The sequence below is a fragment of the Syngnathoides biaculeatus genome, chromosome 6 (assembly GCF_019802595.1).
Source record: "Syngnathoides biaculeatus isolate LvHL_M chromosome 6, ASM1980259v1, whole genome shotgun sequence".
NCBI lineage: Eukaryota > Metazoa > Chordata > Actinopteri > Syngnathiformes > Syngnathidae > Syngnathoides > Syngnathoides biaculeatus.
The window spans coordinates 97,079-115,191 of NC_084645.1; the positions used below are offsets into that span (position 1 = coordinate 97,079).

Here is an 18,113-nt window from a genome sequence, read left to right on the forward strand (position 1 = left end):
TTGAATTGTATTTTTTATGAATATTGTTGAAGGATTTTTGTGTTTTTTTTTTAACCCATCGCAACATGGTGCCTACTCACCAAATGGATTAAAATATTAAATCCTCTTTACATACTGCAACTATTTCCTCGTTTATTGCTTTTTTTTCCTTTTTTTTTTTTGATAGATTGCTGATTTGGCCAATGAAGACACACCACAGCTTTATGTGGCCTGTGGGCGAGGACCCAAATCTACATTAAGAGTTCTTAGACATGGACTGGAGGTAATTTAATTTTTTTCTTTCTCACTTCTCCTCATACAACAAAAGATTGATTTCTTAATGATCCAAACAAAGTTTTCACTGTTCACAATTCAATTGAGGCCCCAAAAAATGCCAATGTTTTTTCACATTTTTTTGGGTTGTCGCCGAATGATATTAAAATTCGTTTGATTTGAAACCATCTGATGTTACAGTGTGGACATTCCCCATCACAGACAAATACACTATCACCTTTTCAACTCATATGATTGTTCAGCGATTGATGGTGTGATGTAGCACTCACGTCCTTGTTTGTCAAGCCTCGGAAAATGTTTTCGTTCTCTACTCCTGTTGGTGGAATGAGACGCTATCTATGAATCTGAATAGAGCTCTGACTCACTTCTATCATTTTCGTGCTCCTCAGAAATGCGAAACAGAGTCTGACTTTCACAAAGCACATGGGCATTCCTCCTGGGATCTCATCAAATGCACTTCTGCCATCTAGAGTCCATTTTTATGTGCATTAAAATTACTCTCTGGCCAAATCCTTTCATGGGGACTTACATAAACACCTTCAGTTATCTATGGCGAAATAAAACGTTCATGACAGTTTTACATCATTGGGATCGAATGATAATTTTTCTAATGACATAGAACTATGTCATTGGTATTAAACTAGTTAATTGTGGAGGGACGAATTGACCCCTCCGTACAGGGCACTTAACCATGCCTCCTGAAGTTACGTCACGCCACGTGTGCTAAACTCAGACAAACATTTAGCAAAAATGGCAGCGCAGGAAGAAAAAACTAGAGCGAAACTGTCCGATTTACCAGCTGATTTCTCACTCGCATTCTTAGCTAACAGTGAAATATCGTTGAAAAGCAGACAGCAGGGCTTCAAGTATTTCAGCAAGGGGTATTTCAATGGTATTTCCATGCATATCGACGGAGAAACCATTGATATTAGCGCGAGATCTTTCCGGAGTCAGAGGAAGACCGAGAAGCCACATAATATAATATATTATAACCCAAAGACGAATTCGTCATTGACAGTTTCATATTTTAGTGTTACCTATCACACTTGTGTGCAGAATCTGTATGTGTATCTGTATAGCCGTTTGTGAATCACCGTATGAAGGAAAAGAAGGCGAGGCTTGATTTACGAGTTGTTTCTCTCGTTTTCTTTGTGTAACGTCACGCACTCCCCTCAATAATTATTCTTGAATTAGTGCCGAACCTACGTACGTCCCGACCGAGTACGACAATCACTACTTTAGTGTCCTCAAACATCCTTCCTTCAGTCTTGGTGTCTCGGTGGACGTTGAAGGCTTTTAGGACTGCTAGTCCGGTTTAGCTTAGCTCACCGCCGAACAGAGACACGTTTGTGCAGTCAGATCATCGCAAAATATCGCTCAACACGGATCAAGTGTGACAATCATTCACACGTAGCTATGTTATGCAAGCAAAGAACTGCTAATTCATTTATATGAGACATGTATTGAAAATCAAATATAGGGCATACCTTCGTGCAAACAAACAAAGTCTGGTTTAGCTTAGCTCGTGAGCGCCGAACAGAGACACGTTTGTGCAGTCAGATCATCGCAAAATATCGCTCAACACAGATCGAGTGTGTCAATCATTCACACGTAGCTATGTTATGGAAGCGAAGAACTGCTAATTCATTTATATGAGACATGTATTGAAAATCAAATATAGGGCTTACCTTCGTGCAAACATATCTGTTCCGGTTGATGGATTCAGTTGATCATGCGGTCTTCCACAAAGTTTGATCCATCGAAGACATTTTTCGTACTCGGTCTTCTGTTCCGGTTGATTTTAGATGGATTCAGTTGATGATGCGGTCTTCCACAAAGTTTGATCCATCGAAGACATTTTTCGTACTGGGTCTTCGGTTTTGGAAAGGGTACGAATTGAACTCCACCGACTAGCCTTTCAGGATACCTGTCGTCACTATTATAAAGTCTGTGACTACACCTCTTAACCATATCTGTTGTTAAAGAACCCAAATATGCGAAAAAACGCTAACAAGCTATACTGGACCATGCAACGTTGTCTGAGGGAACGGCGGGTCCAAAAAGGGGCGTGGTTTATGCAGATCTCAGGCCTCTGATTGGTCAGCGAAGCGGATGACGCAATTTCTACGGAGGGGTCAATTGATCGCTCAACAAAGAATCAGTGTGTCAATCGTTCACACGTAGCAATGTTATGCTAGCGGAGAACGTCTCATTCATTTATACGAGACGTGTATTGAAAATCAAATATAGAGCATACCTTCGTGCAAACGTGTTCCGGTTGATATTAGATGGATTTAGTTGATGATGCGGTCTTCCACAAAGTTTGACCCATCGAAGGCATTTTTCGTACTGGGTCTTCGGTTTTGGAAAAGGTACGAATCGAACTCCACCAACTAACCTTTCAGGATACCTGTCGTCACTATTACAAAGTCCGTAACTACACCTCTTAACCATATTTTTTGTTAAATAATCTAAATACGCGATAAAACGCTAACTAAACCTATACTGGACCATGCGATGTTGTCTGAGAAAATGGCGGGAGCAAAAACGGGCTTTGGTTTATGCAGATCTCTGGCCTCTGATTGGTCAGTGACGCGGATTGTGCAATATCCACGAAGGGGTCAATTGCAATGCATTTTAAAGTCAATATTTTTACACTTTCCACCAGGTTTCTGAGATGGCTGTGTCTGAGCTTCCTGGTAACCCCAATGCTGTGTGGACAGTACGTAGACATATCGACGGTAAGAACATTATTCTTTAATTTCCAACTCCACATCTACAATGTTGACAGGCCGTTTCCTAGAGAGACTGGTGGATGGGCTCATGGGTTTTTGGCATGTCCGTAAAGTAACAAAGTAAACTAACAAAGATTGTTTATATGCCTTTTTCTTTATCTGTTTTTCTTCACTCTGAGTGTGAATATACCTTATTTCAGCACTGTAAATAATATGATTTTATGGTAAAGTATAAATCAGCAGCCCACAAGAATATCAAAGAATAAAAATGTTCAAATGAAAATGTTTATGTATTTGCAACTACAGGTAATGGGCTACATGCATCAGGCTGGCAAATTTCGCATCTTACCAAGCCACCTTAGCCAAATTAGTTTGAGACCAGTGAGGAAAATGAAGAGACTGGAAATATCGAGTGCGTCAACTAAAAGAAAAATTTGTAAATACAACATGAGGGTCAATTAAGTTCCATTAAAGAGTGTGGGTGGTTGAAAACAATGTTGCTGTGTGCCACTTTGTACCAGATCGAGTCGCTAGCTTAGTGAGATTAGCTTCCGCTATTTTCCTTAAGACCGTTCACAGTGGAAACAACATTAGGAGGAGGGTGTTTGTGGTTACTTGGTACACAAAGGTATATAGCAGACATTTCAGTAAGGAACAAATACATTTCACCACAGCGTGTCATCTTTTTCCATCTTTCCATCTATCTCACTGTCTGAAGTCAAATCTGACAAAGGGTCTCCTGTTTCAGGTCATTCAGAGCACCAAAATTACTTAAATTTGTTAAAGGCCACAATTAGGAGAGAATTTCTTAGAGAATGTTATATTGTCATCAAGGTCAAAAATATACATTTCCTTAGGATTAAGTTGCATTTCCTTTGAACGCCATGTAGTAGTAGCACAAACTTTTTTTGTTGTTTGTTGTGACACGCTGTGGCGACCCCTAACGGGACAAGCCGAAAGGAAAATAAGTTGTTGCAAAGTTTAAACATTTGAGATGTCGAAAAAGCACAAATTGATTTTGTTAAATGCTACAATAATGAAAGAGAAAATTTCTTGGAAAATTTCATATTTTCATCAATGTTAAATGATCACATAATGTTTCCTTAGCATTGATTAGCATTCCCTTCAGACGACATGACTTGGGGCCAACGTTTTGAGTAGCCTTCCACAAGCTTCTGACAGTACTCTGCTGAAATCCTTAACCATTCCTCCTGACAGAACAGGTTTGTCGGTTTCCTTGCGCGCTCATGGCTTTTCAAATGTGCCTACAAGGTTTTGAAAGGATTTATACCGGGGCTTTGTGATGGCTACTCCGAGACATTGGCTTTATCCTCAAACCACTTGTTAAACATTTTTGTAGTATGCTTAGGCTCAATGTCCATTTGGAAGACATTTTTACGCCTAGGTTTTAGCTTCCTGGCAGATGTCTTGAAATGTTGCTTGAATATCTTCATCTCCTGTCTAATTTATGAAGAGCTCCAGTTCCTGCTGCAACAAAAGCCCACATCATGATGCTGCCATCTCAATGTATCATAGTTAGCATGGTGTTCTCTGGTCTACAAGCCCCCTTTTTCAGGTCTACAAGCTTCCCCCTTTTTTCCTCTAGATGTAACTTTGGTCAAATTGCACAAATAGCTCCACTTTGGAACACAGGACATGTCTTCAGAAGTTAAGATCTTTCACTGTCTTTATGCAAATGGTATTTTGTTTTTGTTGTTGTTTTTGTTTCTTTAGGAGTAATGGCTTCATTTTCGGTGAGTGGCTTTTCAGCCCATGTTGGTGGAAAACTAATTTCACTGTGGATAATGATACTTTCTTACAAGCTTTAACCAGCATCTTTGTCTTTACCTTTTGTTTTGCGGTTAATTCGCACATTTGGGACTAAAACAGTCATCTCTGATACACAGAACCAGTCTCCTTCCTGGGTGGCGGTTAAACATGGCACCTTCAAGCGTCTTGACATTGCACCCAAGGATGAGGCAGACTTGTGGAGCATCACGATTCTTTCTCTGATTTCACGACCAATTTCTTTTGATTTTCCTATGATTTCAAACGAGGAAGCAGATTGATGCGTGGCCTAAGTGTGCTGTCAATGAACTCACATATTGTCAGTTAACCTATCAACAGCTTCCAAAGCCATGACCTCACAATTGAGGCTTCCCCTTGTTCTTTAAAGACACGGTACTTTTTGTGTATGTAAACATTTAAAGAAAATAATGTCAAATTCTCAAGAAAATCCCTCTCATTATTGTGGCACTTAACAAAATTAAATAATTTTGGTGATCCTGCCTGACCTGAAATAGGAGAGGTTTAGTCTTTCACGTCAGACAGTGAGACAAAAAAATGAAATGTCTTTTTTCACAGTGGATGTAAACGTCCGGCTTCAACTGTAGCATGTCTTCATTATTCACCTTTTGCAATCACATGAGATTTTTTTTTTTTTAATCTTCAGGGCAACTTCCTCATCTGTCTTTTTTAAAGTCAGTGCTTCTTTTTTTATTATTTTTTTATTTTTATTTTTTTTGGTAGATGAATTTGATGCCTACATCATTGTGTCTTTCGTCAACGCTACGCTGGTTCTGTCCATTGGGGAGACTGTGGAGGAGGTCACAGATTCTGGATTTCTTGGAACAACACCCACCCTCTCCTGCTCGCTGCTGGGTGAAGATGCCCTAGTTCAGGTGTGTAATATTTCCCTTTAAAATTATCTTTGAACTATGGAAGCACAATGAAATATTTTCTGGCCTTTGTCTCACTATAGGTGTATCCTGACGGGATCCGCCATATTAGAGCGGACAAGCGTGTGAATGAGTGGAAGACTCCTGGGAAAAAGACTATTGTCCGTTGTGCTGTTAATCAGCGGCAAGTGGTTATTGCACTCACAGGTGGTGAGCTGGTCTACTTTGAGATGGACCCGGTAAGATCAAATGTTAATTCTTCCAGTCAGTAATATAAATGGTGAATCCTGGCAATTTGTGGAGGGTAGGGACCAAGGCCAACCTTGAATAGAGAAAATGAGCAAGTAGTCGACATCCTACACGTTTCCTTATTAGTTGTCATAAACGGACTTAAAAAATGCCTAGTCAATTTATCACACCACAGAGATGGTTTTAAAAAGCCTTCCAATTTTGAATTAATGTGGAAAAAAAATCAATGTAAAATATGGCTCTAAAATCATGAAAAATAGGAGCCACTCTCAAGCTGGAGGACAATGTGGGCATCTGTTGAAATTGCTGGTGACAGCTGTTTGCAATCAAATATGTGCACTTGTATGCTGTGTGCTCAATTAATGGTTTTACACAATCAGGATTTTTGAGGCTGATCATAGATTGGCAAGTTAAAAATATATATATATATATATATATATATATATATATATATATAATATATATATATATATATCAACACAATGGATTAATGCGTCTATTTATAGGACTTGTTCTTTTATTGTATAAACCTATGTACGGTATACTGAGGATGTATTGTCACAATTATTCTCTTGCATTTTAGGCTTAAAAAGATCTAAGTTTAGGTCAAATCAATTGTACAATATACAGAAATAATGGGTGCTAACTTACTATAATTAAATTAATTTATTGCAATTAAATTAACAATTACTGTTAATGACATGCTTACGCTAACGTTTTCACTGTCCTGGTTATATGGACTTGTGTTGTCCAGAGTTTGCGTCGATTTGCCCCCCCCCATGCATTGTTTGAATGTGGTATGCTCCTCCTTCTGTACATTCTTCAGGTGCCCAATCAAATTTGTTGTGTTCAACCAAATAAATGACGTTCCCTACAACATAATTCAATTGTATATAGACTGGAAATAATTTGCTTGTTGTCTGACATCCCAAAATAGTCCCACAAAAACTTTATCAGCAGATATTTACGGTCCAATGCCACAAGACACGTGACAAGGTAAAAAATAAACCATCTTTTAGATTCATATGCAATGAGAAGTAAATATTTTCTGTGAAACTGATCAATGACATCATTGATCGTCTTGCCAAATTATGACACAAAAGCTGATCATAAAATGCTGAGAATCGGACAATATTGGTCAAACTGATCACATCGCTACAAAGTCTACCCAAGTGATCTGTACTCGGCTACAGTGCCGTGAAAAGTAATAACCCCCTTCTAAAATTCTTATATATTCACATATTTTCAAAACCTTAATATTTAAAACCATCAAACAAATATAATTATCAGGTAAAAATAATCCACGATCGAGAAATAAGTAACTGATATGCAGCAGTTTGGAAAGTGTTACTAAATAGTGATGAAAGTCCTCCGGAATTCCGGATTTTTACATTTTCATGAAAATTGATCCAGAAATTTTGCCTGAAATTAATCTGGATATTAGTTGACAACATTGGACAAACATGCGTTTGAGTTCGTTGTTTTGCTTTCACGAGGGTAGCCATATTGAGGCACTAACACTAGTAACAGTAAGGCCCCTCCCCTCGCATTCTCTCGATGTCGCTTATTTTGTGTGGTCTTGACATTAATTTACGTGTTTATTTCATAAACGTTGTTAACTAAACAAGGCTGCTTCAAAAAACAACCGGTATTCACCCGGAAACAGGAAAGGCAAGTTAACCGTACTGAGCATGTACGGAGCATGTACGAAAGTGCATGTTCAGAATTGCTTCACGTAATGCGAGCGCATTTACGTCGAAAGTCATCAACATCATGAGCCATGTCAAAGGAAATTCAGTTACACCAGGCAGGGGTGCTCTTCGCGTCGATCGCGAGGCAGTGTGGTGGCGTTAAAAATAAAACAAAAAAAAAAAACGGACTATCATCTACCTCGTTGCTTGATTCGGGTGTGACCAATACATCGTGCGCATGCACATAAAGGCGCCTTCGAGCAAGCCGGCCTCCTATTTATTTACGGCAGTCCCGTGGTGCGTGCACACAATAATACGTCACGATTGCTGACAGAAATGTTTGTTACAATGTATCGCTAGCTTGTTGCCACAAACGCCGATTATGTTGAACTAAAGTTTCAGCATTTTCAAAACATTGCGAGTGTAGACCGGTCGTGTTTATTCCTTGACAGGCCAGTGCATTTAACTTGTCTTCAGATCAATTTTGGCAGATCAATTTGATTATTGATGACAATTTTTATATACCATTTTATATCATGTTCTACTAATATCAGTTGAAAATGGAAATTATCATTTCTGAATTTTAAATTTTAGTTTTTTATCTTAGTTATGTATTTGTTTATTTTATTTATAATTCACAGTTATGTTATATTAATCCAGTAAGTTATTTTAAAGCCATCCCTAATCACACCCGCAACTTTATCTGGGAGCATGACTGACCACACCCGTACGTGTTTCAAATTTGAGTGACTGTGTGTGTATAGAATTATTAAAGGAAACTGATTATACTGTTAGTATTACTAGATCTATATCTAAGATAGTGAGCAATGTGGTCGAGTGTATCAGTACAACGCGACGCAACAAGTTTGACACTTAAACGTTAACAGTAATTACTACAGATCAACTTCTTTAACATGTTTTGCTGTACGGTGTAGAAATTTTAGGATCTATTTTCATGTATATTCTATATAATATGTATAATATGGGGAAAAGGACAATTTTAGATGTCTTTTTACTGAATAGTTCACTTAATTCATTTGTCTTGAGATAAGATGGCATATTTTATGCATATTTAAATGACAAATGTGATTTTGTACTATCCAGTGATAGGTGGATGGGGGGCAAAAAAATCTGACCTTGGCCCTTGGGGAACTTCTGCCCAATTTTTTGGGGGTCAGGACTTAAAAATATTACTTTCAATATTTGTCAGAATTTTGTTCACAGATATCGCCAGAATGCACCACAGCCATCCATTTTTTCAAAAATTTCCCGGTTTTGGGGGGGGGCGGGGGGGGGGGATGTGCCCAGACTCCCTAGTGCTCACATTTGGATTTTCAGGAATTTTCTCGAAAGTCCACTTTCATCTCTATACTATAGCCATTTCTAATGTTTTAGGATTCCAACAAACAATAGGGAGAGCCATTATTCTCACATGGAGAAAACATGAAACAGTGGTGAACATTTCCAAGAGTGGCTAGCCTACAAAGATTACACCAAGAGAACAGCATTAACTTATCCACACAAAAGAACTAAAAAAAAATGTCGTCCTCCCTTCTCTCAGTTAAATTCAGTGTTCATAACATCAAATAATGAAGAGAAACGTCAAAAATGGCGGTTCCAAGCCAAAAAACACTATTGAACAAAAGGAAGGTAGTGGCTCATCTAGAAAGTTGATATCATATACCAACAGTTAAACATGGTGGTTGTAGTGTCAGGGTCTTGGAGCTACTTTTCTTCTTTAGGACCTTTCTCAGATCGGCAAATTATGTCATTAAAGCGGATCAGCATAAAATGCTAATACTAATCAGACCGATTAAATTGATGTAATTGAGTCATAATTTGCCAATCCAATCAATGACATCATTGACTGGCTCTGCCAAAGACATTTTGTCCGTGTTGCCATCATGTACTCTGCAGTACATTTGAATCCAAAAACTACTTTAATTTTAGCCCTCTCATGTGTCTTTTGATGTCGTACTATAAGTATCTGACTACCAATAGTTATTTTAAAAAGCCGGTGATCTGAGACAGACAACACGGAGTGCCTGGATCAGACTACAAGCCAAATGTGGTCTATCATGATTGCACAATGTCAGATTACCGCAATAAAACCTTGTAACCTGATACCCATGCATCCCATCTTTTATGATCACTGGGATTTATCTTGTCAACCTAAGCGCGACCCGATACAGCTGTTAACACAGCCATGACAACAACAATTGATTCCGCATGTTGCGTTGGTCAAAAAAGAATACAGCAAAATGTGTTGGTGATGTCAATTTCTCACAGTGATGGACTTTTATGAACTGTTATGGTTTTATATTATTTAAATCTTGTGCTGTTTTCTACTTGCTCAGGACAACAGATGTAAATGAGTTTTTAGTAAACTCTGATCCCTTTTTATTTAATTGTGCAGTGTCTCTGTAAAAATAAGTTTGAATGTTTAAAAAAATGATAGCCCCAGTTAGAATGTGATTTGTTAATTCTAAACACAGCCACATTCCCTTCCCCCCCCCCCCCCCAAGTGAGTAGTACAGGTTATTGGGTATTAATGGTAAAAAGTTTTAAAATGAGTTATCTTTAATTTTTTTAATTAAATATATGAACCATTCCATTTGGACCTGGGTGTATAGATTTTTTTTTTGTCCTCTATATTTTGCGATTATGTACATGTTTTTAAAGTTTTGTCTTGATACCCAAAACTGGTACACACAACTCAAAAGACATATTTGAAAACCATGTATTGTTCTTCAACTTACAATCATGTCAGTTTGACATGACCCACAAAATATAATTTTCTATTTGTGTTTGTAGTTCGAGGGTTACTGTAAATGTTGCAATGTCCGACCTGCAATATTTGAAATAAACATTTGTGAAAATCTGCTAATCATGCCAATTGCTTCATGTTTGCTACTTGTTTATTGAAATCTTTGTGGTGGATGTTCCTCTATCTCTCCAGTCAGGCCAGCTAAATGAATATACTGAGCGCAAGGAGATGTCCGCTGATGTTGTCTGCATGAGTCTGGCCAATGTTCCTCCTGGTGAACAGCGCTCTCGGTTCCTGGCTGTGGGACTAGTTGACAACACTGTTCGAATCATATCCCTGGACCCTTCGGTATGAATATATGAGACCCCATTCTGAGGCTTTTCATTTTGCCAGTGAATCTTTCCATCATTCAAATACAGTATAAAAGATCTAATTTTAGTTTATCATCACATTACTTTTATGAAGAATTATGAGTCTTTTTGACATATATTAGCCCTACCATGCTTATCATGAATGAATACATGCCCGATGAAAATTATTTTTAAAACAATGTTTCATTGAGCTCACAAGAAGAAGTTTTGTTGTTCTGATAAGTTGACACCAATTTTTTAATCTAAAATTCAGATTGTAAGACTTTCATTAGTGTTTACATTAATTTGGATTTACAACATTGGAACATAAATTTGCATTTTTGTGTGTGGACATTGAAAACACATTTGCAATCAATGCTCCACATTTATCCACGTTTTATAGTAGAGTATTATGTAAAAATTACGATTCTGAAAGGAAACTCAAGATTCTTTTGCAAATGTGTTGGTGTGTACGCATCCATGTTTAGGACTATTATATGGCAATAACCCTATAAAACATTTGCTCCTGTGGAAAAATTCTGAGCCTACTTTGATCAAGCCAACCTACTTCCGCATTCTGCAAAACTGGTAAAATCACTTCCTCCTGGCGAAAGATAGTGATATACCACCAGTGGAAACTTTAAATGTCTACAATCTTTTTTTTTTTTTTTTTTTCCAGAGCCAACAAAGATTACAATATGTTGAGGCTTTGTGTTTACCTATATCATATATTTATAAATATGAATGATATATATGTATTTATGTTTTGTCCAAAGACACCAGCCATAAAGAAGAAAACATGAAGTTCTGCATGAAAACAGTCATCAAAATTAACGTAGCATACACTGGATATCAGCAAACCTGTTTTCCTTATTGGACCATGTTGTGTACCCTGAGAACTGACACTTGAAAACTGGAGTTGAAGCCTAATTTCGCAAAATACTGGGAAATGCATTGACCAGCAGCAATATATTTAAAGATTTGTAATCAACCATTCTTAACATTTAACCAAATAATCAGCAACACATTATAGGCCTCAGTTGCAAACACAGGACTTTTTTTTTTTTTTTTTTGGAAGTTTGTAGCTCAAATGAGAGGATTGTACAATCACAATGTCACACGGAAAACACTATCAATTTGAGGGATTAAAGTTGAATACATTCACAGTAGAGGATAACTTTATTTTCTGATGGCTCAAAATCTGAACTTGTACAACATAAGATGTATTCTGATTTGGGAAAACACCTGCTCAAATTTATATAATTTCAATCTTTCAGGATTGCTTGCAGCCACTGAGTATGCAGGCTCTCCCAGCCCAGCCAGAAAGTCTTTGTATTGTTGAAATGGGAGGGGTTGAGAAACAGGATGAACTTGGAGAAAAAGGAACCATCGGCTTCCTCTACCTTAACATAGGCCTTCAGGTATGATGCATCTTTCACACTAACAATAATAAAAATAGACTTTACACTGATGATATCTGCCTTATTGATATCGACTCATAATGAGCATTTTATGATGATCGCCTTTGTCATAATTTGCCAATCCGATCAATGACACCATTGATTGGATCTGTAAAACACTTTTACTCCACGCCGCCGTCGCGTATAGCATATTATAATCCCCCAAAAATCCTTATTTTTAGCCTTGTTGCACGTCTTTTCATGTAGTACTGTAAATATCTGACCACCAATTGTCAAAAGTCAATAGTGTGGTACAGACAACACGTAATACCCTCATCAGATTAAAAGACTAATTTGATAACTACTGCAATAAAATCTTGGATTCCAATACCACCGTAACCTGTTTTTTTAATAACCACTTGGCTTTTTCTTGTGAATTCAAACGTGACCGAATACACTCGTCACCATGGCAACGACAGCTATAATGGATCATCCCGTGTATTTATAAGAAGAAAGTGGGGAAAACGTGTGTTGGTGGTCACCAGTACTTGGGAGATGACGTTCGTTTAAATTATGCTTGAGTTATGTTCATGTACTTTTGATAAAATACCACTCGGAAGCAGGCAACAAAACGTTTTGGAGCAGTTATGTGAGCGGTTGTCTGAGATGTTACACTGGGGCGACCCCTAACGGGACAAGCCGAAAGAAACTTACTTACTGGAGGTAAACATGCCAGCATTATGTCGAGTCATGCTCTAAAGTTTCATTGTGTGTGAAGTAATTGAATTACAATAAACTAATTTAATTCCTGTAAGTTAGATTTCTGTCATGTTATAATGGTTTGACCTGACTGGTTAGAATATGTGATCTGACGAGAGCAGTGATTTCCAGCCTTTATGGAGTGAAGGCTCATACAGTGGGTATGAAAAGTTTTCAGACCCCCTTAAATTACTCACTGTTATATTGCAGCCTTTTTTCAAAAATCATTTTTTTGCCCCTCATGAACTGACCCCATATTGACAGGAAAAAAACTGAATTGTTGAAGTTTTTTTGCTGATTTATTATAAAGGAAAAATACTGAAATATCACTCACTGCTTCTTTGGTAACTAGATTTGGTTCCCATTTTCAAAACTTGTATGCACAAAAGCAGAGAAAATAAAGTACATGGAAGTTTGATATTAAAGTTAAGAAAATGCATATTTCCTTGGAAGCAACTGCCATAACTGCTCTAGAAATCAAAGCTACCCATTTTCTAAGCTATCTAAGGCACCAACGCAAAAATATAAACAGTTACATTGATACGCAATAGTCTCATAGGACTTTTTTTTAATCATCTTTTTCATTTTCAGATGTTATCAGACAGTTTCTGTTTTTACTCTCTATTGTAGAATGGTGTACTGCTAAGGACTGTGCTGGATCCTGTCACCGGTGATCTATCAGATACCAGAACCCGCTATCTGGGCTCACGACCTGTCAAACTTTTCAGAGTCAAGATGCAGGGACAGGATGCTGTATGTTTTTTTTTTCATGTTTACAGAAAACTCCATTATAATATGAATGAATAATACATCAAACTGTGTCTCTTATCCTGATCAGGTTCTTGCCATGTCCAGTCGCTCGTGGCTCAGCTACTCGTATCAGTCTCGTTTCCATTTGACGCCTCTGTCATATGAGACTCTGGAGTATGCGTCAGGCTTTGCCTCTGAACAGTGCCCAGAAGGCATAGTGGCCATCTCTACCAACACACTTAGGTACGGTGTGCCCTTGCCCATTCACGGTTCACCGTTAACGGCCCTGCATATTTAAGGATTTTTGTCTCCAAGTTTGTTCGTTTGTTTTTTGTTTTGTTTTTTTTTTCCCACGCATTTTCGTGATCGTAGCGGTCATAAATTTTCTTCTAAATAGATGATGCGGCACATTAGACGTGGCGCCTTACAATGCAATCCACCTTATTTGCACACTGAATTCCAACATTTGCTGTGTGAGTTGTCCAATGAAGTACTCTTAAACACACTGGTTACACTATTAGCATGCATGCCAGCAAGTATTTTAGCGTGTATGTAAGCTTTCACATGATGGCGGTCACGAGGCAGTTAGGAACAACTGCATTTCACATCTGTAAGCAGAAGCAGCTTACATTGCCCCACACAGTGCCAATGTTGTACACACTCACAATGTCACATCAAAACTAAAATTATCACACTACAGCAAACAGAATACAAAAACTAGCAAATAAAACAAAAGGATGACTCATGAAATAATTGACACAAAACATGCACTTTAAACGCTATTCACATGCTCCCTGCATGCTTTGCGGCACTATGGAGGTCCTTAGTGCTACAAAACATGCACCCCCAAGAATAACGGGGGAACACTGGATAAATGTTCCTTACATTGCTTCTATTTATGACTACCACCCAACCACTGCTGAGAGTTATCTTTGTGTCTGTCATTTCCTTGTCTTCTCAAGTATTAGAAACACGTGTCCATCTGGCCCATACCATCATCAGCTCTCTTGTCATGATTTGCCTTACAGAATTTTGGCTTTGGAGAAACTAGGAGCAGTCTTCAACCAAGTGGCTTTTCCCCTGCAGTACACTCCCAGGAAGTTTGTGATCCATCAAGAGACAAACAATTTAATTTTGATTGAGACTGACCATAATGCCTACACTGAGGCGACCAAAGCGCAAAGGAAACAACAGATGGCTGAGGTATGAAGGATTTTTTTTCAGGGTGAAAATATGAGCAAAGAGTCATAATATAGCCAACACTTGGGTCAGAGCAAACGTCTGGTGACACTCGGACTCTCTAAAATGTACATTGCAAAATGACATTACAATGCATTTTATAGTACAATGGGTGTACGAGGGATGAGCAGGAAATCGTACTCTGACAAGTCAATTTGTGTTCCTAAAATGTATGGTTGTAACATAACCTGATGGGAGGCAACAGCCAACAGGCAGCTGGCTTAATCTTGGAAAACCATTTCCTCTCCGTTGACTCATTATGCACAGCTGTTTTAGGGCGCAACAAATTCTGAAAGGAATTCTGAGTAAATTAAAAAAAAAAAAGTTTGCCAATACTTGTACATCCAAACAGACTTTTTCTTGGGAGGGCAGATTTTTGTGCCTGTTGGACTGTCTGCAACATGGGTGCGTTCACATGTCACACCTGTACATACAAATATGCTCATATTTCAATAGGCAAACATTGAGCCTTAATTCTTTATGTTCCTGTGAGTATATTTTTTTTTTAGCTTCCAGGCACAGTTACCTTTGTTGAGTCAAGAACATAGCTATAATTTTGTCACAAAATAAAGATTTGATTTGGGCATATTCACTTTAAATAGTGAGCAATTTTCCATCATCTTCCACAAGCTTACTAAAATCTATTTAGTTACATGACTGACATGACAAGTTACATAACGAATGAACATAAACTAGTCTTAATGGTGATTGAATGCTTTTGCTAAAGGCATTCTACTTCAGAAGTAGTGCATCATTTAAGGCATAGAAGAAATGAAAACAATCTGGTTTTGGCCACGTAGATGTAAATTGATATTTTTATTTCCAAGTGACATTGCCAGTACCACAAATGTAACCGGCTTTTACTTGTGACCTAATTGAACTCTTTTCTACTCTACTCTTGATGTAATCATCTCTTTGGCTCTGGCCAAAGGGACTACTACTATATAGTGTGTGTGGTTTTACATAACGGATTTACTCTTCCTTGCACACACAACCATTTTCCAAACATGTCAAAATTTGTAAAATTAAAAGAGAAAACCTATGGCACGCATGTCTACATATACACTGTTTTTCCAAAAGTATTTGCTCATCTGCCTTGACTCACTTGAATTTAAGTGTTATCCCATTCTTAATCCGTAGGGTTCAATTTGACATCGGTTTACTATTTGCAACCATAACTAATCAATTTTAAATTCTTGTGGGAAGGCTTTTAACTAGGTTTCGGAGTGGGTTTGTGGAAATTTATGACCATTTTTCCAGGAGCATATTTGTGACGTTACACACTGTTGAATTAGAAGGGCTCCATCTCCACTCATTCTAAAGGGTTGAGTTCAGGATTGTGCAGATCAGTCAAGTTTATTTACACCAAACTCTCTCATGCGTGTCTTTGTGAACCTCATGTTGAAACAGGATAGGAATCATCTTCAAACTATACGTAAATGTCTAAAATGTTAGCCCCTGTACTTCAGTAAAAGGACCTGTAAACACTTCAGCATAACAGATTTGGAGATGAGGTAAAGCGTCTTTATACTCGCGTGGATGGTGACCGTGCTTCACGTCGCTGCGGCTAACCCGCTTGCAATATTGAAAATGTAACGCTGTACTCCTCCATGTCGGGGATGTCGTAACTGCTGCTATTGGCTAGGACACAGTGGAGTTTCCTCTGCAGTTGTTGGGCGTTTCTGGTCGCATTTTTTTTCCCTTACTTACCGGAAAAAGGCAATCGTAGAACTGTATCCACCGGAACAAATGGACCTAGTTGACCGGATAAGGCGTTTAGTTATGCTCCAAAATCGATCAAGAAGGCGGGAGCGTAGGTGGTATGTGGAACAAAGAACGCTAAATGTCATCACAGACTGTGACTAAAACGGACCAATCAGGAGAGTTGATATCAGTGTCATTCTACACGTAGCAACAATTTTTGCTGTGTGTGCATTTAGTGATGCGTAGGGGCTGCACGACCCAATGTGTTGTTCATGTGATGTGATGGAGCTGCTGTTGGCCGTACGAGCGCAGGAGTATACAGAGGCCATTAGCGGAGTGACTTCAGGGTGCTAAAAGCAATAGACCAACCAAACCAGAACAGCATCCATGCTTCTTCTTGGAGAGGTCATTGAGCAAGTACTTAGAAATGTGGGCAAGTTTGCCCCTGAGCTCCCTCGTCTGTGAACTTTGCCCTGCGGTGAATACAAAGTACAGTTTGAAAAAGCCTTAAAGGGCTACTGTCATGAAATGGAGGATTTTTAGTATGTTATTAATGAAAAAACGTCAGCCAATATGCCCCCATGTGTTTTTTCACCGCAAAACATGGTTTTGACGCATACAGCTTTCTGTAACTCCCGCCATGAAAATCCTCTCGAGGAATTTGTTTTTGAGAAGAACCAGGAAGTGACGTAAAGGACAGCGGCGCCCCCAAGTGGACTCGTTTGTTTCCATTAGTTTTACCTCCGGGAAGGTGGCTCGTTGTTCCTTCGTGTTAGCCAAAATGCCGGCTCATTGCATTGCTGGACATTGCTTGAACACTCGGGAGAATGGATTTACCCTTCATAAGTTTGCAAGAGACCCGGTTTGTTGTGAAAAATGAATTGCAGGGGTGCAGAGGTCAAGCACTTCGTGGGTTCCAAATAACAGGTCTGTGTATACAGCTACTAAAAAAAATAGTTTGGGGCAGACCACGTAATAGGTCTCTCTATGTCGATGTTTGCTTCGGACGGCATTGGGCTGCTGCGGGGACGGCGGCGAATCTGAAGAACCCAGCCAAGAATGCCTCACTTAGCCGCGTGCGCGCAGTAATGTGCACCGCCTCGATGGTGTTCATCGAGTACTGCGGCGGCTATGAACATCCCCCTAAAAGCAGCACGGCTCCGCTCCATTATTTGCCACCACGGCGCCGAAAATCAGCCACACCGGCTGAGGCACCGCGTTCGGCGTTTACAGTTTCTGTGAAGGCTGCGCGTCGGAGGCGGGTCTGAAGAACCCATTCGAGAATGCCTCACTCAGCCGCGTGCGCGCAATAAAGCGCCCCAGCTCGACTGTGTTGTTCATCGCGTACTGCGGCGTCTATGAACAACCCCTTAAAGCAGCACCGCTCGGCTCCGTTATAAGCCACACTGGCCGGGTGGGATGAGCCACGATGGCTCATCTCCACCGCGGAAGTGGATGCGGTTTGGCCGGGCTCGCATATCATCTGAACATGGCTCGAAACAAATGTGTAATATTGTC

General features: G+C 39.0%; 1 protein-coding gene across 2 annotated transcripts in view; it reads left to right on the forward strand.

Annotated features, from left to right (window-relative positions):
• sf3b3 (splicing factor 3b, subunit 3) overlaps positions 1–18,113 on the forward strand; it is a 42,134-nt gene that overhangs the window by 11,440 nt on the left and 12,581 nt on the right. For both annotated transcript variants that reach the window (XM_061822348.1, XM_061822349.1), the window contains exons 11-19: positions 167–262; positions 2,942–3,014; positions 5,538–5,689; positions 5,770–5,925; positions 10,586–10,741; positions 12,021–12,164; positions 13,533–13,655; positions 13,741–13,895; positions 14,681–14,855. In XM_061822348.1, coding sequence (XP_061678332.1) covers positions 167–262; positions 2,942–3,014; positions 5,538–5,689; positions 5,770–5,925; positions 10,586–10,741; positions 12,021–12,164; positions 13,533–13,655; positions 13,741–13,895; positions 14,681–14,855 — 1,230 coding nt within the window. The remainder of the gene's footprint in view (positions 1–166; positions 263–2,941; positions 3,015–5,537; positions 5,690–5,769; positions 5,926–10,585; positions 10,742–12,020; positions 12,165–13,532; positions 13,656–13,740; positions 13,896–14,680; positions 14,856–18,113) is intronic.